At 36.6% G+C, this 27,752-nt stretch overlaps 1 protein-coding gene across 4 annotated transcripts in view; it reads left to right on the top strand.

Moving 5' to 3' along the window:
- The window catches only part of Nell1 (neural EGFL like 1), an 826,302-nt gene that overhangs the window by 408,112 nt on the left and 390,438 nt on the right, over nt 1–27,752 (top strand). For all 4 annotated transcript variants that reach the window (XM_077797508.1, XM_077797507.1, XM_077797506.1 and 1 more), the window contains one exon: nt 465–590. In XM_077797508.1, the coding sequence (XP_077653634.1) occupies nt 465–590 (126 nt within the window). The remainder of the gene's footprint in view (nt 1–464; nt 591–27,752) is intronic.

The raw sequence follows: 27,752 nt of genomic DNA, 5'->3' as shown, positions 1-27,752 counted from the left end.
ACAGCATCATTTTGTAACAGAAGGATTAAAGCATGTCTTAGTAAGACACATAGCAGAGAACAGCCGGATTCCCTTGATCTCTCTGATAAAAGCTGTAACATGTACCATGGATGCCCAATAAATATTAATTGGTATCAACTTCATGGGCACAGAACTCCTTGAGTTTGGACGTTTAAATTGAGCATCCTCCTTGGTGGGAAATTAATAATTGATTCTGTCTTCATACTTCCGGGGGTTCTTAACTCTTCTGTCTCACCATGTGTCTTTTTAAGAAATACTTTCAGCTTAGGACAGGATCTCATGTCTCAGCTGAATTTGCACTTAAGTTTTTGTGTTTAATACATCTTGCTTTTCCTCCTGACTTCATTGGACATTCACCTTTTGTAACTTTATTGTAAGATGATTACACTCTGGTTCAATTATTTGACTAACCATGATATCACTTCTTTTTTTTTCCCCATCAGATATTGATGAATGTGCAGCTAAGATGCATTATTGTCATGCCAATACTGTGTGTGTCAACCTGCCGGGGTTGTATCGCTGTGACTGTGTCCCAGGATACATTCGTGTGGATGACTTTTCTTGTACAGGTGAGAATTAAGAAGCATTTCCCCCTAATTTATCCCTTCTGTACACCACATTTGTGTTGCATTTAGCTCCTGGTGCACAAAGTATTGTTTTCCTTAAATAATTTGCTTTCATTATTTCACCCTTGCCTTTTTGAGAAAAATATAATAATAACAGAAATTTTATCAGCATAATTTATTTCCACTCCCAGTATTTCTGCCTGTTTGTGTGAGTACAGTTGCATGGATATGTTATTTGGAATTGGAATTGAAGTCTCCGTTGCCTTTGGTAATACTGAAGTACTTAAAGGTATCAGTGCTAAAAATAGAAAGTATCAAACAATTTTCTTTCCATCACAAGGAGAACTTTTTTTTTAATGTTAAGAACATGTACTTTGGGAAAGATAAGCATTAAATTAGAAAGGGTGGCAGGGGTATCTCATGGTCAGGGAAAAGACATGGGAACCAGGCAAGGTTACTTTGATTAACATTTGCTTATTTTCAGTGTCCTATCTCTTCTCACTCTGTCCCTGTAGCTGGCACTAAACTGTAATACCAAGGACAGTCACTGTCTCTGTGTGAGTTTTACTGGCTTTGTGAAATACCTGGTAGTTGCAAAGTATTTTTTAATTATGTATCTGCAGGTATCAACTTACATTGGTTTGGGTATTAAAAGATTCCAGTCTTTCTTATCTTGAATTAAACATATTCAAATGCCCAACTGCCACCTATACACATAAAGAACTTCTTGAACTCATGGTTTCAGTCATGTGGTACCTTTTCCTAACTTCTGCATCTTTCTTTCTGTCCTAATGATATTGGCATATAAAAATTACATTCTTTAATCATAAAGTAATGCCACTTTTCTTATTTTCTGGGCTGACCTTTGAAAGGCTTAGGGTGCCCTAGGGCTCTGCCCTCATCCCATTCATTTATATATATATATATAATTTTTTTCGATGCCTTCATCAACTTTACGACTCTAACTGCATCTCAATATCAGTAACTTCTAATTTCTATCTCCAGTTAACATCTTCATACTGAGCTTCTGAATCATATATTCAACTTGACATCAAAAGATAGATGTTTAAGAATGCATTTTATATTTAACATGTATAAGACAAAACCCTTAATTTCCTTCCACTTCTGCAAACCTCCTCCTCTTCCAATTTTTCCCATCTCAGCAAATCAAAGTACCATATGTGCAGATTTTCAAGATACAAAACAGGGTTATATTGGTTCCATTTCCTCCCTAGGGGCGATAGTTGATTACCCTTTCACTTTAAAGCAATTCACCAGTCTTATTAACTCTACCCTTCATACAATGTCCCTGGTCTTTCCACATCCTATATTACCATCCTAGTAGACTTTTCCAGTGGCCACCAAGCTTGCTCCTCTGTAATGCATTCTTCACATAGCAACCAGAGCAAATTTTTAAAAACATAAGTTATACAAATATGCTTAAAACACTCATGTATATTTCATTAGATAGAAAATCAAATCCGTATCTCTTATTTTGTTGTATAACCCTGTGTGATTCTTCTCTCTTCCTGTCCAGTTTCATCTTGTATCATTTCCCTCCTTGCCATTTATGACATGACCCTTGTCTTCTCCATTAAATAAGCTTGTTTCTGCATTAGTTCCTATGTGTGAACTGTTGCCCCTGATTTAATGTCTTTTTAGCATGATATCAGAATAGGAGATTTTTTTGTCATTTAGATCTCAGCCTAAAAATGATCAACTCAAAAAGCCTTTGCCAATCAATATAAGTATTTTTTCTCTCATAACACCTGATTTCAATTATCTCCATGTTACTTATCACTATATAAAGTGTTTTTGTTTTTAATTTATAAGTGATTTTTTATTTGTCCCTTCCTATTAGAATGTAAACTCTGAGCAGGGACCATTTTCATTTTATTTCCTATTGTATCTTGAATATTTAGGACATTGCTTGGCACAGAACAGTATTCAGTTAATATTAGTTGAGTGAAAGAATGAATAAACCTAATTGACCTTTGACAAACTCGTTTGTAAAATATTTCTCATGTCATACCTACAGGTTCTTGTGAACTTCACTGGTACGATGCATGTGAAAATATTTAACATGGTGCTTACATCAGCCAGCATAAGATATTTTACAGTAATAGATAAGCCTCAATAAGAGTAACTTAAAATAAAGTTTTATTTCTTATGCTATTTATCTACCACTGATCAACAGAGGTGTTCTGTTTATGATTACTATGGAATACAGTCTCATGGGTTAGTCAGTATGGTGAACATTGCCAGTCACTAAGACAGGGAAAAGAGAGCCTGGAGGGTCCTCCACCAGCCATTACATGTTCTGCCCAGGGAGTGACACATATTTCCATGACTGGTCACTAGTCCCATCCACCCACACAGGAATGAGGAAATGCAACTGTACCACCTGTTTTGGTGGAGCACCAGAAGTAGTAGATGAGTGGTGCTAATGAATGTCATGACTGATACTGCACAGATCCTCAAGAAAGGAAGTTCTTTTGACGTGCAAAGCTGCGGGTCAATCTTCTGTCAATATCAATTTGGCAATATGATAGGGAACGTAGATTAAAAATAATCACAATAATAAGCATGGTGTATTAAGTACTATGATGGAAGTATAAACAAAATTCAGTAAGAAAAAGATCCTTGATTGCAAAGATGGGGTATTTGGAATTTCTGTTTGTTTATTCTTGAAAGTCAAGAGAAGTTATTGGAATTTACTGGAGCTTGTTGGCAGGTAATGTCTGTATTGGGTTAGAATTTACAGTGGGGGTATGGATAGAAGAGAATAGTGCAAAGGATGAGCTTTCTTCCAGGACGTCATTTTTCCTCTTAGACCCAATTCAAGGAACTCCATTAGACACTTATGTAATATACTTGAGTCTCTGGAATCCTCACATTAACTTTGGTGTTACTTGAATCAGTTTTTTTTTTCTGCTATGACTAAAAGACCCAACAAGAAAAATTTGAGAGGAGGAAAAATTAATTTGGAGCTCACAGTTTCATAGGTTTCTACCTGTAGATAGCTGGCTCCGTTGCTCTGGGCCTAAGGTGAGGCAGAACACCATGGCAGAAGGGTGTGCTGGAGGAAAGCAGCTCAGGTCATGGCACCAGAAAGCAGAGAGCTCCCCTCACCATGGACAAAATACAAACCCCAAAGGTATACTCCCAGTGACCCAACTTCTCCAGCCACATCCTACCTGCGTATAGTTACCATCTAGTTAATCCCTATCAGAGGATTAATACATGGATTAGGTTAATGTTCTCATAACCCAATTGTTTCACCTCTAAACTTTCTTGTATTGTCTCACAAATGAGATTTGGGGGAACACTTCATCTCTAAACCACAACAAATGTCCAGGAAATAAGCCTATTAGGCCAAATGTGTTCTCTTCTCCAAGACATATCCTGTCCCCACTCTAATTTCTGCCATTTTTTTATTGGCAAAGAAAACTTTTCTGAAATGGTTATTCATGGTTACAATGTGACAAATTAGGTATATAATAGATATATTTTTTCCTAGGTATTTCATTTCCAGATGACAATTTTCTGGAAGAAATTTCCATCATTGACTTTCCTTATTTCCAAAGATTATTGTAGTTTCTGTCCCAAATCAATTAATACCTGCTGTTGCGGTTCACTGTTAGTTTTCCAGTATGTCAATGTCATATCTGTTTTTCTGCTACTGTTATATATGTCATTTAGCTTTGACACTCGATTTTTAGAAGTCAGTAGTCATACTGAAAAATTTCATTCAACCAGAAATTGGTGATCCTAAAGTTAAATAAGAGATATCAGCTTTGGTGGTTTATTGTATGTTTGTTTGATACATTCATTTATGCATTGATTACTTCATGCACATACTCAATATGCAATTTGTGTTTGTCATGAGTGTTAGACAATGTAGGCCCCAAGATTAGGGACAAATGACCTCTATGCCCATGGGGTTCATGGCTAATGAAACATCATCTTCAAATGAGAAAACTCAAATGTTCACTCATCATCAAATACTCTTCCTTTGTCAAATCAATCCTGCAAAGTCGTATCAGAGTTTAAGTAAGTATCAGATGCTTAACTCTCTGTGGAGGTTAATCCTTGAAAAAATTCTAAAAAAGGAGTCCCACAACTGTTTTTCCCAATTCTAAGCTGCCAACAACAGCCGATTGCCAATTTTCAGAAGACTGTACCTGAGACAGCAGGTGCCGAACATAAAGCTGGAAGAGAAAGGCAATGCAGTGAATGGAAAAGAAACTTTAGCTTTTATTCAATTTTTTTTTTGGTTAAAATTAAGAAAAATTCATATCTATGGGATAAGAAAGCTCTCAGAGTTTAGCACTCAGAATAATTATCTGAAACTTAAAAGTGTGCAATAATTTAATTATTGCCTTGGGGACTCAGGGCTCCCTGACATGACCATGCATTTTATATGAAGCTTGTACTTTTTGTTTGTGAAAGTTTCTCTTGGCCTTTTGAAGGGTGAAATCTAAAACATTTGCCTCTGACACTGGGGGAAGTTTTTGGCTGTGCAGTTTGTACGTGAGTCTCCATCATCTTATCTCCTTTAAGAGATGCCTCAGTTGCTCTTTTATGAATGCTGAAACTGGAGAAGGCCTGATTGGGGTTTTGTGTGTGTCGGGAGGGTGGCTTTTCTTTTTCCCACAGTCTTTTGATTATTGGACGGTCAACCTGCTTGATTTATTGGCCTCTGACTTTCATTTATTCCCAGTTAAACTCCTTGGGTATTTTTTTTTTGGCTGTTTGATAAGATGTTATCATTAGATACACCGACAGTTTTAAAGGAGGATACTTGTGATTTACAACAAAAGCATGCAGCAATAAGACAGGTGCTTGACAGTAATGGCTAAGCATTCATTTTTATGCCAAAAACTTCCCATGAAGGTAAGACATAAAAGGCGAAAAGTGAGATAACAAATATCTCATGTGATTTCTATTAGCTTGCTAAAAGGATTTTTATTTTCTTGATATTGGCACTGAAGAAACCTTGAAGGAAGTGTATGTTTGAAATAGAGCAAGTGTAAAGAGTTAGATAATAATAGCCTATTAACTTAATGGCTTGAATTAAGCATCCTTTAATGAAAAGAGGTTAGGTAACTTTTTAAATACTTTGGGAGTGAAAGTTAGCTGTAAGAAATTTTAGGTGAGTTCTCTGCAATATGCTAGTGACCCAGGGTTGATGAAATAACAAAGCATTTTCAAATATGAGATACTGAATATTTTCTCACTGAGCACAGACATATGAAATGGAGCTAAAATAGGACATTTTCCCATTTGGTAGAGCAAGGTCATAAATTATCCACTGATTATCCTTATCTTTTCAGCACATACCATGTGCTTGCTTTTTTTTTTTTTTTTTTGGCAGTCTCTTAGCAGTAAGGGACAAGTTGCTTGGCTTTCAGTCTCAGAGCAGGTGACATAATTATAATAATGAAGCAGGTTATGGGCCTATAGACTATTTTACTTTAGTTAAAACATGCTGTATCAAGTGATTTATGGAATGCAGAACTACATTTTGAGGTTTATTAAAGATGCCAGATACATTAAATTTATTGACATATTGAATAAGAAAAGTTGATGGAAGATATCATCCTTCAACATCTGGATGTATTAGCACCAACGTAGAAGGTCTGATGATAGTTATGAGATATTTTTTCCTTTATTTGGATTTGTTTGGTTGGTATTTCACTCTTTTTTTTTAATTTTTATTTTTAAGAAGGTAGTTTAACCTCCTTCTTATTCTATCCCCAGAAAAGAAATGTGACTGTACCAAAAACAGGATTCAAACTCCTAATCCATTAAGGCAGGCATGGTCAATCCTCACCCCAGGGAATAATCACTTGAGATTAACTAAAACAACAAAGTGAGGCCTGGAACCTGTCCTTGGAGATTTTAATTTCCTTTGGTTTAGGATTGCCATCAAGCCATGGGAGTTTTGCTCAAACATCTAGGTAATTCTAATTTGCAGTCAATTTTGAGACTCATTGCTTTAGCATGGAACAGAGAGGGTTGGAGTATAGGGAAAATCTTAAAGAGTAATGAGAGGGCTGGGGTTGTGGCTCAGTGGTAGAGCACTGGCCTAGCACATGTGAGGCCCTGTTTTTGATCCTCAGCACCATGTTAAAAAAAAAATCAATAAATAAAATAAAGGTATTGTGTCCAACTACAGCTTATTTTTTTTTTAAAAAAAGGTAATGAGAGAAAAATTGGCTGCTATATTGAGGACTAGAAAAGAAGAATCTTAAACTGGTAGTGGGAGACATGGAGCTGGGAGATAATGAAAGCTGAGACTTGGATGTTTCTTGGAGGAAAAGCCCTGCATCCGGAGGTGCACTCTGGAATGTGTAAGCTGTGGAAGTCTCTGCTGGTGGGAGATGCTGAATCTCCAACCTGGGCTAGGCTGAGGCAGTGCATGGAGGAGCACTTAAGATGAAAGGGGCTTTTCTTGGTGGTCTGCATGCTCCCTGGGCCAGGGTCAGGCCACTCCTTCTCTGCCAATGCCTTGACTACTTGGAATCCTCCAGAGCCATGACACAATCTGATAGAGATGAAGAGTGCAAAAATTGACCAAGTCATCTTCACAGATGAATAGGAGCCCAGAATCAGTCATCAAGTTGAACTGAAGAAATTGCAGAAAGTTCCTTAGTTGACACCCTATTCAAGTCTTCCTACATGTACTTTGTATAATGATGTTCATCACATTCCACCATCTTTGCTAACCCCTGCCCCCTCCCTTTCCCTCCCACCCCTCTTCCCTATCTAGAATTCATCTATTCCCCTCCCATCCTCTCCCTCCCAGCCCCACTATGAGTCAACCTCCTTATATCAGAGAAAACATTCAGTATTTGTTTATGATATATATATGTGTATTAAGAATTGTAATGCAAAAAAAAAAAAAAGAATAGCATTACCTTAGATTAGGTAGAGGGAAGTGAAAGGAGGGGAAGGCTGATGTATGCAAAAAATAAAAAAAATTACCTTAGTTGTACAAACAGCTTTGTGACTGGGCTGATCTATTCAGCACACAGTGAATATAATCAGTCAAAAAAGGGAGAAAATAAAGTTAAGAGGACCCCCCCCCCAAGAGGGATTGAAGAAGACAATTCATAGAAAGTTTAGTTTTTCAGATTAATTTAAATTTTTTATATGTAGTACTAGAGAGAGCAATATTTAAAATAATGCTGAGGTTTATTAAAACAGTAAATATATCTTAGGATATCATAGGGTGTTTACCTTGAAATTTCATGACAGAAATAAATCTAAAGAAAGTGTCCTGTGTTTGGCTTCTTTTTTGGGTGTAGGTGGAGATTCCTTTTTATTCTAATACATATTATAAAGGATCAGAATTACATCTGCTGTAGAACAACCAGGAAAAATGTTAGAGTTTGCTCCCAGGTGTTTGTGCACAAACCTATTTAAATACTCTGTTGTCCTTGACCCAAATTCATCAAGAAAGACTTGTTAATGTTTTGAATGTTTTTGTACATTCTCTTATTGGAGTTGTGCATTCAGAATGACAATTAAGCTTTCACGTCAGGTAGGAGTGATTAAGAATGATTTAGCAAAAAATTGTAAAGGTGAATTTGCAGCCCAACCATATCCACATTTGGGCCATGTAATAAGTGGAGTTTGCTCTTTAACATCTTAGGATCCTATTCTGTATTTTTCACTTCTACCTTAAAGTTAGGGTACATGCACACATGTATAGTTATTTCCAGACTATTCTAAATTATAGTGATGTGTCCTAGGATTTTGTTTTCTATTTCTAAGACAATTGAGAATTTATTCTACCTATTCTTGGGTCAGAATTAAATCTCCATTTTTAAAAAAAATTTTATTGTATAAATTCTACTGGCTGCAACTTTTAACTCTACCACTTATTAACTCTATGAATTGAAAAACAATTTTTAAATTCTCTGCTTCTTTGTCAGTATCCACCTCAGAGAGTTGTTAAAGGACATAGTGACACAGTGTGTATAATTAATTAATTCAGGTTAATTCAGGTGGTTTCAGCTTCAAGAATTAAAAAAAACAGAACAACAACAATTAATGATTAAACTAACTTGAATGAAAAATTTGTTCTCATGATAGACAGACTACAGAGGGGTAGTTTTTCCAGAATCAGTTAATTCATCTGTTCCATGACATTTTTAATGATGTAGTTTCTTTCCAACATTTTACTTTCTTATTTTCAGCATGATAGTTTGGAAATTGACCTTGCTCTCTTCAAGGTCTCACAATTGTGAAAACAACTCTTAACCTTAAATCTGTGCTTAACCATGTCCCAAATTCATAAGAGAAAAGAGAATTCTCTTTTTATAATCCCTTTTTAAGACCAAGGATAACTATCTCAAGACACATCCCAGTACATTTCTTTCCATGTCTCTGGCAATAATAATAATAATAATAATAATAATAATAATAATTTTGCATATCTATTCATAAAATATAAGTTGGAGAGATAATTATATTTACCTTGAATCAAGATATATCAAGAAGAAAGAGGAGAAAGAAGAGAAAGAGAAGGAGGAAAAGAAGAGAGAGAGAGAGAGAGAGAGAGAGAGAGAGAGAGTGTGTGTGTGTGTGTAGTGTGTGTATAGTTGTATGGGCAATTGACAGTGTGTATTAGAGTATATCCAAAGATTTAAAAATATTTTTCAAGCTTAGGAGTATTGAAAAGAAATGCTAATTAAGTTGGGCTCAGTGGCTCATGCCTGTAATTCCAGTGGCTTGGGAGGTTGAGGCAGGAGAATCATGAGTTCAAAGCCAGCCTTAGCAACTTATCGAGGCCCTAAGCAACTTGTTGAGACCCTGTCTTAAAACATTAAAAGGCATGGGAATGTGGCTCAGTGGCTAAGCCCCTCTGGGTTCAGTCCCTGGTACCCCCCAAAATAAATAATAAATAAATAAATAAAAAATAAATAAAAAGCAAAATAAAATGACAATTAAAGAAATACCAATTACACTAACTCTGTTTGTGCCTATCAGTATGTGGATATATTGACATATTTACATAGATGTCGATCATGCATTTCAAGAGATGGTTCAGGCAATAGGTGCTTTTATACACTGCTGATGGAAATATAAAGCATACTAGCTTTCTTGAGGTTAATTAGACAGTGTATAAAAAAGCCTTAGAAGTACTTATAGAAATTTATCCCAAGGAAACAGTCACAATTATTTACATCAGAAGATTTTCTTTGCATTGTCACCACTTATTTATTATTTGTAAAAAAAAATAACTGTAAGCAGTCTAAATATGCACTAGTACAGATTTTTAATAAATTATAGCTTATCCATATAGTGGAATAAAATGCATATTAAAATAATGTTATTGAATAGTCAGTTAAATAAATAATGACTATTTAAAACAATGACTATTCAATGTCAATGGAAAATTCTCACTATATAGCATGATAAGATTTAAGCCAGTATATATTTTATTTTCCAATTAAAATAATCAATAAAAATTACGGAAAGATACACATACACAAACACATATACAGACAAATATAAACAGAACAGGGAGTTCCCTACCCCAAATTAACAGGTAGCAGAGGGCAACTGAGTAAATGTTCATACCTGACACCTTTTATTTACATGTTTATGTATTTTCAAAGTTTTCTATGGAATAAAACACGCATTATGTTTTATTATCAAATATCATAAATTTGATACAGTATTAAAAACCAGGAAAATACTGGGTTAAGGTGACATTGAGTTTTTTTCTCTCAAAGTCTCCAAAGTGTTATCCCACTAAATTAAAAATATAATAAGTGTTTATGACTTGATAGTGCTAATGGCTTTCATGTTCAGTGACATAGATTATGGGTCTGAGCTAAGGAGATTAAAAGCAATGGCTGTGCTTTATCAAGTTCCTGGAGGATTCGAATGGCCAATATGACAATTGAAGGATGCTTGCAATTACGATGTTGTCTTAGTCCATTCACGTTGCTATAACAGAATGTCATAACTGAGTGGTTTATAAACAACCTAAATTGTGGCTCACAGTTCTGGTGGCTGGGAAGTTCGAGATCAAAGTGCCAGCAGATTCAACGTCTCCTGAGGGCCTATTCTTCATAGATGGCATCTGTGTCTTCACATGGTGGAAGGGATGAGGAATCTCTCTGGGGACTTTTTTAGAGGGAGATTAATGACCTAATTATCTCCCCAAATCCTTGCCTCCTAATACAAGTGATTCAGGGGTTAGGGTTTCAATATATGAATATTAGGGGGAATGCAAACAGATCATTGCAGGTGCTGTTTTCACCTTTTGAGCACCTGGTAAGTAATCTGCTGGTCAGGTCCTACCACCACCCTATCTCTCATAAGCTCTTCTGGCTGAGTTCCAGAATTAAGGCAGTTGATCTAGATTTGATCTGCACCAGAGCCAAGACAAAGAGAGATACTAGGCAGAAACAAAAAAGACCCAGGTTTTCCGCAAGAAAACAACAACTAATCAGAATAAGCCAACATGGATTCTCATTTTGTCCCTGCAACCAGTTCACCAAATGAATGTCACCTGATCAGGTGTGAGTTTTTTTTTTTTTTTTCCTTAGCTCAGTTGTTTTCAGGTAAAGGATTTGGAATTACAAATAAGGTGTCTTTTGAAAAGAATTCAGCTGCTTAAAAAAAAATAAGAGTAATTTTACAAACTATTACTTTTGTAATTCTGTGATTTTGTAAGATATGGTTCCTGACCTCTAGGACTTTATGGTTTCTTTGGGAGACATAAAATTTACATTTAAGGAGAATAATTTTATAGAGCATATAACTGAGTGCTAAATTGTGAGATACGGGCAATAAATGATATGGGAAAGAGCATTGGTACCAGATTAAAAGAGGATATTAATTACTAAGTGGCAAAGGGACTGTGCTTTCCACCTTCCCACAGGGTGCCTGAGAGTCTGGGTTTGATAGAGGGAGGGAGCGAGAGTCAGAGCACTGAGAAGTAATAAGGTGCCTGCTGCTTTAGAAATGGGTCCATCTTTGTATTTGTTGATCTGCAATGCAACCCAGAGGTACTGTGTAGAAGTGAAAAGAACAGAGGCTCTGAGTCAGACAGGCCTGGGTTCCTGCCCCAACTTGGACATTTATTAGCAGCATCAACCTGAATTGACTTCAGGGAAAGAGACTCATCTTCATCCTAGAATCTTGCAAGAAGTGAATAAGAAAATATTTGTAAAATGCTTGGAAAAAGACTCAGCACAGACTAAATGTTTAATAAATCCTAGTCATTACTATCTCTAATGTACAGGCAAGGAATCTAACTTGAAGTGCAGCAAGATTAAGGAACTTGTCTTTATCCATAGGACAAAAAGTGGTGAAGCAGGTTTAAGAACTCACATGCCTGCCTGAGATTCAAATACAACCTCCATTGGAGCACTTTTAAAAATGTTTCTATTGGTGAATTATAGTTATAAATAATAATGGGGTTCATTTTGACATGTTCATAAATGCATATAACATCATTTGCTCCCTTTCAGCCTGCGTTTCTTCCTCTTGCCCTCCTCTCCTTCCGGATTCTCTTCTTCTACTCTATGATTCCCTTCTTCTACTCTATTATTCCCTTCTTCTACTCTATCAGTGGTCTTCCTTCTATTTATTTGTTTGTTTATTTATTTATTTTTAACTGTGCATTATAGTTCTATATAAAAATGGAATGCATTGGGTTGTATTCTTACATGCACATATCATAATCGTTGGAGCTCTTTTGAAGACTCCATTAGAATCCTGATGCAGTATGGACTGCATGTACTAAGAAAGCAATAGCAATTGTTAGAAGGAAATAAAAGAACATGGGGCTTGGGACACAGAGAATCTATATTTAATGTATGGCTCTGCATGGACTTAAAAGCTTTGGGATCTTGGGCATATTCCTTAAGCATTTCATGCCTTCGTTGACAGCCTTGAGAGAGAAGGTCAACTTTTGAGATTTAAATATATGAAGGAGCTCCACCCAATAATAGGCTCACAGGTGATGCTCAATATGGAAACTCTACGACCTGTAAACCAAATTACCCTCTCTCCCTTCTCATCAAAAGTCTCCTGAAACATTTTAAAAGACATTAAGGCATCTTGGATACACTTGACAAGTGGCTTGCCTTGAAAAACCCAGTCTCTGCAGATGGAGTACAGATTCTCAGGAACAAGAGCCTTCAGTGAGGTGTTTTTGGCTGATGGGTTAAGGAGACTAATGTGAAGTAAACTTCACAACAGAGTTTGTAACTATCTGGGAATACATGTCTTTATTTAAAGGACAACATTGCCACATGGAGCTATGGGTTTGTGAGTTGTTGTAGAACAGGCCCTTTGGAATATGATCTGTAGACTCCCTTTACAAAGTTGTTTGTGCCCTGAGAAGGGAAGCCCCTTGAACTGTGAGCAACTTTGGCATTTATCAGCTCTGCTGGCATCTGGCTAGTCCTTAGGGGTGGTCATGGGATAAGCTGTTTTCAAGAGATGGATGAAAGGCTAGACACTTGGTCTAAGTGGAAATAGGTTTGTTGGTGCTCAGGAAAAATTCTTAGAGGGAATGTGCAGCACACAGAGAGAGGTGCAAAGAAAACAGCAAGTTTAATAAACCACAAGATACTTTATTATAAAAGGAGCATATAAATATTGTAGTAACATTAAGAAATTCAGAAGAAGGATAAAAAAATAAAAATCATCAATAATTTAATCTCTTATAAAGGCAACCTTTATTAACATTTTGAGTATTTCTCCCTAATGGGTTTCCTATGCTCCCATCTCTGTTCTGCACTGTGGAAATTACACTGTAGCTACCAGTTAATATTTTTGACTTGGCTTATTCCTTAAGTATTGCCTAAATTCATGGGGTAACTAGAAAAACATAACTATTTACAGTTGCAAATACATTTTCTCACCATAGAATTAGAGAAGTATAAATATCCATTGCCTCTCTGTCTTTACCATCTTTGCCTATCAGATGTGTGCATTTTTTTTTCTCATGATAGTCATCATTTCATCCCCGTTTGGATGAAGAGTGAGTCACAGAACAAAGCTCAGGCTAGCCCAGTGCAGGAAATACACATACTTGGGGATTCATGGAGGGGGGGAGAATTATAGTTTTTCTGTTCATTTAGAAACATTTTAGAAAAAAGTAAGATATACTAAGTCATTTAATCTTAACAAATTCTGTGAGGTTGTAAGGACCCCACATAATTGTTCATGAAAGCATAGTGGTGCCCCTGCCTTGATAATGATTCCTTTTTTTCACACACACACACACACACACACACATATATATATATATATATATTTGATCTAATTAGTTATAATTAGATAATGATGCATTTTTCTTTAGAATATATATGTATATATATTCTAATTAGTTATACATGAAAATACTGTGCATTTTGATACATCATACATAAATGGAGTATAACTTTTCATTGTTCTGGTTGTACATGATGCAAAGTTACACAGGTCATGTAAAAATATATATACATGTATATATCTTTATAATGTCTAATTCATTCTATTATCATTCCTACTGCATACCCCCTCCTCTTCCTCATTCCCCTCTGCCTGATATAAAGTATCTCTATTCTTTTTTAGAGCTCTACCCTTCATTGTGAATTACCATCCACATATCAGAGAAAACTTTTGGTTTTTGTTCTTTGGGATTGGCTTATTTTGCTTAGAATGATCTTTTCCAGTTCCATTCATTCACTGGCAAATGCCCTAATTTTGTTCTTTAAGCCTGAGTAATATTCCATTGTGTATATATACTACAATTTCTTTATCCGTTTATCTGTTGAAGTGCACCTAGGTTGTTCCATAGTTTAGATATTGTGAATTGAGCTACTGTTAACATTGATGGGGCTGAGTCACTGTAGTATGCTGATTTTAAGTTCTTTGTGTATAAACCTATGAGTAGGATAACTGGGTCAAATGGTGGTTCCATTACAAGTTTTCTGAGGAATCTCCATACTGCTTCCTATGGTGGTTGCAGCAATTTGCAGTCCCACCAGCCATGTGTGAGTGGACCTTTTCCCCAACATCCTCACCATCATTTATTGTTGCTTGCATTCTTGATATTTGCTATTCTGACTGGTATGAAATGGAATCTCAGTGTAGTTTTGATTTGCATTTCTCTAATTGCTAGAGATGTTGAAAATTTTTTTATATATTTGTTGATCAGTTGTATTGCTTCATCTGTTCAGTTCCTTAGCTCATTTATTAATTGGGTTATTTGGTTTTTTTGGTGTTAACTTTTTTGGGTTCTTTATATATCCTGAAGATTAATGCTCTATCTGAGGTATGTGTGGTAAAGAATTTCTCCCATTCTGTAGGCTCTCTTTTCATATTATTAATTGTTTCATTTGCAGTGAAGAAGCTGTTTAGTTTGATTTCACTCTATTTATTATTGATTTTATGTCTTGCACTTTAAAAGTCTTGTTAAGAAAGTCGTTCCTAAGCCAACATGGGGGAGATTTTGGGCCTACTTTTTCTACTATTAGGTGCAGGGTCTCTGTTCAAATGCCTAAGTCCTTCACCTATTTTGACTTAATTATTATGCTGGGTGATAGGAATTTAATTTCATTTTGCTACATATGGATTTCCAGTTTTTCCAGCACTATTTGTTGAAGAGGCTATATTTTTCCAATGTATATATTTGGCACCTTTTTCTAGTAGGAGATAACTGTATTTATGTGGGTTTGTCTCTGTGTTTTATAATCTGTACCATTGACCTACCTATCTGTTTTGGTGTCAGTACCATGCCATTTTTGTTACTATGGCTCTATAGTATACTTTAAGTTGTTTCTTGTGATGCCTCCTGCTTCACTTTTCTTGCTAAGGACTACTTTGGCTATTCTGGGTCTCTTATTTTTCCAAATGAATTGCATGATTGCTTTTTATATTTCTATGAAAACTATCATAGAAATAGACTGAAATTTTTATTGTAATTCCATTAAATCCATATAACAGTTTTATTAGTATGGCTATTTGACTGTGTTAATTCTGCCTAACCAAGAGCAAGGGAGATCTTTCCATCTTCTAAAGTCTTCTTCAGTTTCTTTCTTTAGTGTTCTGTAGTTTTTATTATATAGGATTTTATCCTCTTTTATTAGATTGAGTTTCAAATATTTTTAGGCTATTGCAAATAAGGTAGTTTTCCTAATATTTCTTTCAGTGGATTTATCACTGATGAATAGGAATGCATTTGATTTATGGGTGTTAATTTTATATCTTGCTACTTGGCTGAATTCATTTATTAGTTCTAGAAGTTTTTGGTGGAATTTTTTTATATCCTATAAGTATAGAATCACGTCAGCAAACAGTGATAGTTTGTGTTCTTCTTTTTCTATTTGTATCCCTTTAATTTCTTTCTTCTGTAATTGCTCTGGCTAGAGCTTCCAGGACAATGTTGAATAATTATATTTTTTTATTTTTATTTTTTTATTTTTTTTTATTATTTTTTTATTGGTTGTTCACAACATTACAAAGCTCATGACATATCATATTTCATACATTAGATTGAAGTGGGTTATGAACTCCCAATTTTACCCCAAATGCAGATTGCAGAATCACGTCGGTTACACATCCACAATTTTACATAATGCCCAATTAGTAATTGTTGTATTCTGCTACCTTTCCTATCCCCTACTATCCCCCCTCCCCTCCCCTCCCATCTTCTCTCTCTACCCCATCTACTGTAATTCATTTCTCTCCTTGTTTATTTTCCCATTCCCCTCACAACCTCATATGTAATATTGTATAGCAATGAGGGTCTCCCTTCATTTCCATGCAATTTCCCTTTTCTCTCCCTTTCCCTCCCATCTCATGTCTCTGTTTAATGTTAATCTTTTCTTCCTGCTCTTCTTCCCTCTCTGTTCATAGTTGCTCTCATTATATCAAAGACGACATTTGGTATTTGTTTTTTAGGGATTGACTAGCTTCACTAAGCGTAATCTGCTCTAGTGCCATCCATTTCCCTGCAAATTCTATGATTTTGTCATTTTTTATTGCTGCATAGTACTCCATTGTGTATAGATGCCACATTTTTTTTATCCATTCATCTATTGAAGGGCATCTGGGTTGGTTCCACAGTCCAGCTATTGTGAATTGTGCTGCTATGAACATCGATGTGGCAGCATCCCTGTAGCATGCTCTTTTAAGGTCTTCAGGGAATAGTCCGAGAAGGGCAATAGCAGGGTCAAATGGTGGTTCCATTCCCAGCTTTCCCAGGAATCTCCAAACTGCTTTCCAAATTGGCCGCACCAATTTGCAGTCCCACCAGCAATGTACAAGAGTACCCTTTTCCCCACATCCTCGCCAGCACTTGTTGTTGTTTGACTTCATAGTGGCTGCCAATCTTACTGGAGTGAGATGGTATCTTAGGGTGGTTTTGATTTGCATTTCTCTGACTGCTAGAGATGGTGAGCATTTTTTCATGTACTTGTTGATTGATTGTATATCCTCCTCTGAGAAGTGTCTGTTCAGGTCCTTGGCCCATTTGTTGATTGGGTTATTTGTTATCTTATTGTCTAATTTTTTGAGTTCTTTGTATACTCTGGATATTAGGGCTCTATCTGAAGTGTGAGGAGTAAAAATTTGTTCCCAGGATGTAGGCTCCCTATTTACCTCTCTTATTGTTTCTCTTGCTGAGAAAAAACTTTTTAGTTTAAGTAAGTCCCACTTGTTGATTCTTGTTATTAACTCTTGTGCTATGGGTGTCCTATTAAGGAATTTGGAGCCCGACCCCACAATATGTAAATCATAGCCAACTTTTTCTTCTATCAGGCAAAGAGTCTCTGATTTGATATCAAGCTCCTTGATCCATTTTGAGTTAACTTTTGTGCATGGCGAGAGAAAGGGATTCAGTTTCATTTTGTTGCATATGGATTTCCAGTTTTCCCAACACCATTTGTTGAAGATGCTATCCTTCCTCCATTGCATGCTTTTAGCCCCTTTATCAAATATAAGATAGTTGTAACTTTGTGGATTAGTCTCTGTGTCCTCTATTCTATACCATTGGTCCACCCGCCTGTTTTGGTACCAGTACCATGCTGTTTTGGTCACTATTGCTCTGTAATATAGTTTGAAATCTGGTATCGCTATACCGCCTGATTCACACTTCCTGCTTAGAATTGCTTTTGCTATTCTGGGTCTTTTATTTTTCCATATGAATTTCATGATTGCTTTATCTATTTCTTCAAGAAATGCCATTGGGATTTTGATTGGCATTGCATTAAACCTATAGAGAACTTTTGGTAATATCGCCATTTTGATAATGTTAGTTCGGCCTATCCATGAACAGGGTATATTTTTCCATCTTCTAAGGTCTTCTTCTACTTCTCTCTTTAGGGTTCTGTAGTTTTCATTGTATAAATCTTTCACCTCTTTTGTTAGGTTGATTCCCAAGTATTTTATTTTTTTTGAGGATATTGTGAATGGAGTGCTTTTCCTCATTTCCGTTTCAGAAGTTTTGTCGCTGGTATACAGAAATGCCTTTGATTTGTGCGTGTTGATTTTATATCCTGCCACTTTGCTGAATTCATTTATTAGTTCTAGTAGTTTCTTTGTAGATCCTTTTGGGTCTTCTAGGTATAGAATCATGTCATCTGCAAATATGATAATTTAAGTTCTTCTTTTCCTATCTTTATGCCTTTAATTTCCTTTGTCTGTCTAATTGCTCTGGCCAGTGTTTCGAGAACTATATTGAATAGAAGTGGTGATAGAGGGCATCCCTGTCTTGTTCCAGATTTTAGAGGGAATGCCTTTAACTTTTGTCCATTCAGAATGATGCTAGCCTGAGGCTTAGCATAGATAGCTTTTACAATGTCAAGGTAAGTTCCTGTTATCCCTAGTTTTTCTAATGTTTTGAACATAAAGGGGTGCTGTACTTTGTCGAATGCTTTCTCTGCGTCTATCGAGATGATCATATGGTTCTTATCTTTAAGTCTATTGATGTGGTGAATAATATTTATTGATTTACGTATATTGAACCATCCTTGCATCCCAGGGATGAATCCTACTTGATCATGGTGCACAATTTTTTTGATGTGTTTTTGTATTCGATTTGCCAGAATTTTATTGAGGATTTTTGCATCTAGGTTCATTAGAGATATTGGTCTGTAGTTTTCTTTCTTTGAGGTGTCTTTGTCTGGTTTCGGAATCAGGGTGATGTTGGCCTCATAGAATGTATTTGGCAGAGCTCCCTCTTTTTCTATTTCCTGAAATAACTTGAAAAGTATTGGTATTAATTCTTCTTTAATGGTTTTGTAAAACTCTGCTGTATACCCATCTGGTCCTGGGCTTTTCTTGGTTGGTAGTCTTTTGATGGCTTCTTCAATTTCATCCATTGATATTGGTCTGTTCAAATTGTGTGTATCCTCCTGACTCAGTCTGGGCAAATCATATGACTTAAGAAATTTATCGATGTCTTCACTATCTTCTATTTTATTGGAATATAGGTTTTCAAAATAATTTCTAATTATCTTCTGTATTTCTGTAGCATCTGTTGTGATATTGCCTTTTTCATCCCGTATGTTAGTAATTTGAGTTTTCTCTCTTCTTCTCTTCGTTAGCATGGCTAAAGGTCTGTCGATCTTATTTATTTTTTCGAAGAACCAACTTTTAGTTTTGTTAATTTTTTCAATAGTTTCTTTTGTTTCAATTTCATTGATTTCCGCTCTGATTTTAATTATTTCTTGCCTTCTGCTACATTTGCTGTTGTTTTGCTCTTCCTTTTCTAGGGCTTTGAGATGAAGTGTGAGCTCATTTATTTGTTGGTTTTTTCTTTTTTTGAGGAATGACCACCAGGCGATGAATTTCCCTCTTAAAACTGCTTTCATTGTGTCCCATAGATTCCGATATGTTGTGTCTGTATTTTCATTTATCTCTAAGAATTTTTTGATTTCCTCCTTTATGTCTTCTGTAACCCATTGATCATTCAGTAACATATTGTTCATTTTCCATGTGATGCATGATTTTTCCTTCCTTCTTTTATCATTGATTTCCAGTTTCATTCCATTATGATCAGATAAAATGCATGGTATTATCTCCACCCCTTTATATTTACTGAGGGTTGCCCTATGGCATAATATATGGTCTATTTTTGAGAAGGATCCATGTGCTGCTGAGAAAAAAGTATATCCATTTGATGATGGTTGATATATTCTATATATGTCAGTTAAGTCTAGGTTATTGATTGTGGTATTGAGTTCTATAGTTTCTTTATTCAACTTTTGTTTGGAGGATCTGTCCAATGGTGAGAGAGGTGTGTTGAAGTCACCCATAATTATTGTGTTTTCGACTATTTGATTCCTGAACTTGAGGAGAATTTGTTTTATGAATATCGCAGCGCCATTATTTGGTGCATAAATATTGATAATTGTTATGTCTTGTTGGTGAATGGTTCCTTTTAACAGTATATAGTGTCCTTCTTTATCCCTTTTGATTAACTTAGTCTTGAAGTCGATTTTATTCGATATGAGGATGGCCACCCCTGCTTGCTTACGAGGACCGTGTGCATGGTATATTTTTTCCCATCCTTTCACCTTCAGCCTGTGTATGTCTTTTCCAATCAGATGTGTCTCCTGGAGGCAGCATATTGTTGGATTTGTTTTTTTTAATCCATGATACCAGCCTATGTCGCTTTATTGGAGAGTTTAAGCCATTAACATTCAGAGTTACTATTGATATATGGTTTGTACTTCCATCCATATTTGATTATTTATCCTTTTTTAAAAAAATTTAGTTTGTTTCTCCATGATTATCTTTCCCCTCACCCTCTGTCTTTACCGAGGCACTTCCCTCTGATGGTTTTGGTTATTGTTTTTCATTTCTTCCTCGTGTAGTGTTTTGCTCAAAATGCTTTGCAATGCTGGTTTTCTGGCTGCAAATTCTCTTAACTTTTGTTTATCATGAAAGATTTTTATTTCGTTGTCATACCTGAAGCTTAATTTTGCTGGATACAGAATTCTTGGTTGGCATCCATTGTCTTTCAGTGTTTGAAATACATTGTTCCATGACCTTCTTGCTTTCAGTGTCTGTGATGAAAAATCTGTTGTTAATCTTATTGGTTTACCCCTGAATGTAATCTGTCTCTTTTCTCTTGTAGCTTTTAATATTTTCTCTTTGTTCTGTATATTGGATATCTTCATAACAATGTGTCTTGGCGTTGGTCTACTGTGATTTTGTGTGCTCGGTGTCCTGAATGCATCTTCAATTTGTATATCTGTTTCCTTTTTTATTTCTGGAAAGTTTTCTGTAATTATTTCATTCAGCAGGTTACTCATTCCCTTGGTTTGAATCTCTGTACCTCCTTCTATCCCGATGACTCGTAAATTTGGTTTTTTTATGTTATCCCATAACTCTTGGATGTTTTTCTCGTGATTTTTTACCAGCCTTTCTGAGTTGGCTAGACTCTTTTCAAGATGATATATTTTGTCTTCAGTATCTGACGTTCTGGCTTCTACTTGCTCCACTCTGTTAGTGATACTCTCAATTGAGTTTTTAATTTGGTTTATCGTTTCCTTCATTTCTAGAATTATTGTTTGATTATTTTTTATAATCTCTATCTCCTGATAAAGATGCTTAACTTCTTCTTTTATCTGTTTATGTAACTCATTCTCAATGTGTTCTTTTGCTGCTTGAATTTGCTGTCTCGTATCCTCTTTAAGGTTCCATTCTATCTGTCTAAGGTGTTCCTTGAGTTCTTTATATGAACATTTTTCCGATGACTCTAGGTCCTCCTGAATATTTAGGCTGTCCTGCATTGTTTGTACTCCTTTTCTTCCTTGCTTTTTGAAGCTGCTCATGTTACTTCTTGTTCTGTTTGACTGCTGAGTTACTGTTTACTCCTATAAATTTATTTGATGCTTGGGAGGAAAGGTATTAGAAGGGAAGGGAAGAAGTCACTAAAGAGAATGAGAGTAAGCAGGTAGAATTCAAGGAAGGGGGGATAAGATAATTGAAAAGAAATGAAAAGACAAAAGAAGAAAAAAATAGGAAATAAAAAAAGAAAAAGAAAAAAAAATTTATAATAAAAAGAATAAAACAAAAATTAAAATTAAAATTGGAAGAAAAAAAAATTTTTTAAATTGTAAAAAAAAATTTAAAAAACAAGAAAGAAAAATGAAAATGAAAGAAAACCCCAAATCAAAATCAAAAAAAAAAAAAAAGAGAAAAGAAAAAAGAAAAAAAAAAACACTAATAAATGCAGTCTTAGAGTTTGATTAACTTCTCTTCCAGTAGGTGGCGCTGTGCCCACCAGGCCAAGTTTCTCCTGTCAATACGCGGGAACCAATCAATGTGCAGCAGCTCCTCCTCCCAGACTGGGCGAGTCTCCAATCCTGAGTGCCTAGGGCCTCCTCTTGTGTCTAGTCACTTCCCCACTTTTCCTCTAGCCAGGCCCCTCTCACGGGTGCCGCTCACCACAATACTGGGTACACGCCAGGTCTGCTGCTCCCGGGAGCCCTGTTTTCAGGGACGATTGGGCACACTTTCCCAGATTGCCTGTCCCTCAGACCCTAAGTTTGTGGAGCTTAGGGCTGAGAATCCTCAGCAAATTTTACTTGCCCTCCGGTAGCCACGCCCCCGGTAGCTGGTGCACGAGACCTCAGCTGTCAGCTCTGGTGGGAGTGGTAGTTCCGCGCCGCGGGTCCCTCGCCACCTCTAATTCCCTCGGTCTGGCTACCGCGCTCCCGGGAGAGCTGGGAGGGGCCCTTAAGGTTTCCCCGATGTGTGGAGAGGGAAGGCTAGGGGATTACACACCTGTAGCCGCAGGATTCAATGAAGTTATCTCCTCCGCCGCAGTCTGATGACGTCAGTTCTCTGCCATGGTGGTATCTCTTGCAAATGGCGACAGTTCGTTTCCCTTTGCCGGGTGACCAATGCAATGGGTGGGTCCTTACTGTCTCTCCCAAGCCCCGTTTGAAACCTGTGGCCACTACCTATGAAGGCTCGGTTGCCATTACCTCCGTAGGATCAGAAGGGCTGACCAATTGTTTCAGCCGGATGGATTAGTGCCGAGTCACAGCTGTTTGTCTGCGGGAATCAGGCGAATGGGAGCTTGAATTCAGCCGATCCGGGCTCAGTGTGTGTTCTGAGAGGTCCAGATTGATCACCCCAGATCCACGTCAGCTCAGCATTGCTTAGTGATCCTGAGCAAACAGATTTAGGCTGTTTACGACTCCCTATGCCTGCACAGCTGAAGAGGTCAGAGACTTGATCTCTCCGCGCCCGCCGCCATGTTGGAATCCTGAATAATTATATTTTTTATTGAGTTCTTTATTCTTTAAATTTATCTCCTAGATATCTTTTTTTTTTCTCTTGGCACTAATTTTTTCCATTCTTATTTGTAAGTTGAATATAGGGAAAGCATTGAAGTAATAGGAGTTTCAAATAGCTGGGATGTAAGGCATCAGAAAACATCTTCAAATGAAAGTCTTTTGATTCTGAATTGTAATGAACTGTTGAAGAAATGTGCCTGGGGAAATCTTGCTTATGGATTGTCAAAAACCTGAGGGTTTTTTCCTATTAGGAGAGCTATTTTTCCCCTAGCAGGTGGTCTATTTGACTTGGTTATAATAAAAATGTGGCATTGATCAGAAAAGACAGACGTCATCCTTACCCATCAATGTGAGAGGATCAGAGGACTATTATTGATTCAGCCAGATAGTTTGTGGCACTAAATATTCAGCCACAGTTCCCAGGCTGAGCAGTGGAAAGTGCAGAGGAGGGAGTTAAGTGAAGATACACCCTAGACTGCTCTCCTTAGCCTCAAGCAAACTCTGTTTCTTTTCTTTCCTTTCTTTTTTTGGGGGGAGTAGGGTGGGGGACAGATTTGATCAGCTCACAGCTTTAGAACCAAGTCTAAGGGAGGCCAGAAAAATAATGGACAAGTCACAAAATAGCACTCTTATGTTGTCATGTGTACTTCTGAAACCAGCCAGAATTTTGAATTTATCGCACCACTATTTTAAAACAATTTATTTTATTTCATCTCCTTTCCCAGCTCCATTTCCTTCTTGATTCTCCAGTCTTTGGTGCATAATTATAGTTTTTCTCTCTGAATTTTGTTTTCTTTACCTTTCATATTTGCCTCATCTCTGTGTAATGATTTATGCCTGAACCTAACTAATGATATATTAAATGAATGACACAGAAAAAACTATAAAACAAAGTCACAGTTTTGGTGAGATTGTGAGGAATCAGAATGCCTGTGCACTCTTGGGGGTAATGAAAAATAGTGTAGTCACTATGGAAGATGGTTTGGCATTTCCACAAAACATTAAACATAGAAAAACAGTCAAATAGAAGAAGTGTCCTATGATCTGGCAAATTCACTTCTGGCATATCCACTCAAACAATTGAAATCAGGGTCTTGACGTGATATTTGCACACTCATATTCATCTCCACATTTTTTTTTTACAATAGAAAAACAAAAACATGGACGAATCTCAAGTGTTTACCAAGAGATAAATGGATAAGCAAAATGTGGCATAGATTTACAGTGGATATTATTTAGTGTTGAAAAGGAAGAAAATTCTGAAATATGCTACAACATGGATGAAACTTGAGAATGTTACGTGAAATAAACTGGTCACACACACAATATTATATGGTCTACTTATGTGGAGTAGCTGGAGTAATCGAATTCATAGAGATAGAAGATAGACATTAGTATTACTGTGTGTATATACGTGACTGCATGACCAATGTGATTTTGCAACCTGTATACTCAGAAAAATGAAAAATTATATCCCATCTGATTCAAATGTATGATATGTCAAGGTCATTGTACTGTCATGTGTAACTAATTAAAACAAATTAAAATAAATAAATAAATAAATAAAATTCTACATTAATAAAAAAGGTAGAATGGTAGTTATCATAGGCTGGAAGGAGGCAGGCCTGGGAATTTATTTTTTAATGGGTAGAGTTGCAAGTTTATGATATAAAAGGAGTTCTAGGGATGAAGGATTATTATGGTTGCCCAGCAATATAAATGTGCTTAATACCACTAAATTGAACACTTAAAGTGGTTAAGATGGCAAATTTTGTGTTTATTTTAGCACAGTAAAATTCTTTAAAAATACCATGGGAGAAAGGTCTCTTCTTAAGTCAACTTTAGAAATGTGTTATCATTGCTTTTCTCCCATCTCTAACATATATCAAGTATCAACTTGTGTTTTAGCTCAGATAGTGGCTTCCTAATTCATTATTTTTTCTACTCATTTATCAGACAAATATCTCCTGGGAATCTAGTATGCATCAGGTTTATTTAATCTAGTATGCATCAGATTTGTTCTAGGGATCTATTTAGGAAACAAAACAGATACAACCTTAAGTGGCTTATATTCCATCTGGGGAGTCAGACAATAAGCAGGTGAATAGACAGTGCGCCAGAAGTTGATATGCATTGAGAAATATAAATTGAGGGAGGGGAGATGGGATGTAGGGGTAGCAGGAGTGCAACTTTATTGAAGAGGAGACATGAAACAAAGACATGAGAAAAGGCAAGGAGTTGGGCAGGCGTCTGTCTGGAATAGCTGCATGCAGGGCTGGGGGGTCAGCAAATGAATGGAATATACAATCAGCAGGTCTGATTCCAACCTATCTCAGGCAAGTCAGTTGGCCTTTCTGAGACTTGGTTCCATCATTTAAAAAATACAGATAGTAATTATTTCACAAAGATGTTGGGAAAGACTGATGAGAAAGAAAGCATATGCTGTGAGCTGGAAAGTAACATAACAACTATTATTCTTAAGTGTTTGTAGTAGGTCTAATTACTCCAGCATCAACGAATATATGAAAGGACCCACATAAGAGAGTTTCCCAGATAATTTTAAGCATCATCTCTTTATTTTATTTTACTTTTTAAGTTACAGAACAAGATTTCAGTCATAGAATTGGTGATTCAGGATTAAATAAAGGAGCTTGTTAAATCATTCAACTCCAATGAGCCCTTCTCTCTCTTATAAACATCTCTAGTATTCTCCTGTAGAAGAAAGTATATGGGGTGTATGGCCTCAGATACTCACAGATTCTGGGTCAAGGCTGTCTTCCCAAGGTGTGGGGATGATAGAAGTCAGCCACTGGATAAATAGGGTGTTACTTTATTTTTCCTCTAAATAGAAAGCAAGGCTTTAGTGGCCCTAGCCATTACTAGGAGAGCATTCCTTTTAGAAGAGGAAGGGAATTCAGGAAGGGATATTTCACACTCAGCATGCAGAAAATGCAGTGCCCATGTCCCAATACTGATAACAAGGCCTTCACACTGAATTCTACAGGGCCAGTGTAGCAACTCTATAGAGCCAGGCCCATGAAATCACTAAGCAACCAGAGATCTGAATGAGCCTTGTTTTGTTTTGTTTTGTCCCCGCCCCCCTTTATTCTTACATCTCTGTTTTCCCTGCTGTTGATAAATCATTCAGAAAAGAAAAGAATGTTACAGCCCTGACTTTTTAATACAGAGAACAAACACATTATAGGATTGGTCCCCAAACACCCCCAGGATCTTGTAAGAAAGTTAGTATTTCACATTTGTTGGCTGGTGGTATGTTCTTTGGGGGTTTTGAAATCAATTGACTTTGTTCTTGTAGCTAAAAGAAAAGCAAGGACTAGGTGTGCAATGCACAGAAGTAATGCTGTCATCCTGTCATGGTTCCTAAGTGGGCCACTCAGCAACCTGTAATTGGTGGGTATTGGTGGGCTGTGCGGCTCTTCTTGGGAGAAAAGACTATTTGAGAACATCTTCTGACATTAGGAGATTGTCTTGGAACCCAGTGGATCATGGGCTAAGGTATCACACTGGGCATCTGGGAGCCAATGCATGTGGCCTCAGAGAAAGGATGTCAGGATGCTTTCTGGTGGGGTCTTACCTTGTGCAGCTAGGACATGCTACTATCAAAGGTACGTATTCATTTTGTCTCTTCTAAATTCATTTCTAATACAAGGATGGTAATATTATGGAATATATATTACATATGATAATAAACTCAGATGCTGGCCTCTGGAAGTAATCCTTTGGATTATTCATTCAGAAACAGTGCCACTATGTATATATTAAGTAAATAATTTGGATCAACATTCATGATGATGACCAAATGTTTGGCAAAGGGAATGGGGTAGAAAGGAAAGAGTTTGGTATCAATTACTCTAGAGATACTTTACTTCAGACTAGCATGCTATGTGGCCTCGGGCAAGTCATTTTACATCTCTGGGCTTCTGTTTCATCATCTGAGAGGATACTATATTGTAAATGGACTTTTAGAAGTTTCATTAAGCACTTACCTCTTTGAAGCCAATAAACATGGCCTTTTATCTCTTCCTCCATAATCCCTACTATGATAAGAAGCACTGAATTGTTCATTTTTTGTTTTGTTTATTTTTGACTGAAATACACATTCACAATCATTTGGAGCATTAAAATTTTGTCTGGCTTTCAAAACTTTATTTTTAAAGGTCCCTTTCAGTCTTATAGTTAAAACTTTTTTAGCAGATGCTTGAAAAGGAATGTATGAACGTCATTCTGACATTCTCCTTCTTTGATCATGTTGATTTCACAGAATATTTCACGTAACTTTTGCATGTCAACTCAGACCGTAGCAATGTTTTTACTAACCACTACTGCCTCGTGACTTGGGATTATCACACAAGTGATCAAAAAAACCTTTCTGTGTGTATCAGGCAATTTCTGTGAAGGAGAACTGGAGATGCAGGTTCAGAATGGACAGGTACTCTTCCCTTTGAAATCCTCCCCATGCTGAGTTTTGTAGATGTTTTTGAACGCTTTTTAACAAATGTTAACTTCTCTAGCATTTACCTTGCTCTTTGTTTAAACTGGTGCCAACAGAGTCAAAGCAGCTACATAATTGCTTGTGGTGTATTGATAATGGGTGTCAGCTGTACTTTTCCTTAAGAATTGACCTGTATAAGGGAGTGAGCGATGACCGGGATTATGAAAAGAGTAGAAACGAAATATTGGAAGGCCTGCATTCAAGCTTCAGCTTTGATATTACTAGTTTTATAACTTTGGGTAAGACCCTTTCCATTCCTTTTATCCTTTGTGTGATGAGAGTGGAGACCTCTACTTAAGGTTTCTGAGTCTGTGATTCTCAGTGCTATGCATGACCACAGAGGGCAGAGGACAGACAATGCTGCAGGCTGGCGTG

Source organism: Urocitellus parryii, chromosome 4 (genome assembly GCF_045843805.1).
Source record: "Urocitellus parryii isolate mUroPar1 chromosome 4, mUroPar1.hap1, whole genome shotgun sequence".
In the NCBI taxonomy this organism is placed as follows: Eukaryota; Metazoa; Chordata; class Mammalia; order Rodentia; family Sciuridae; genus Urocitellus; species Urocitellus parryii.
This window is presented reverse-complemented; position numbering and strand designations above follow the sequence as displayed.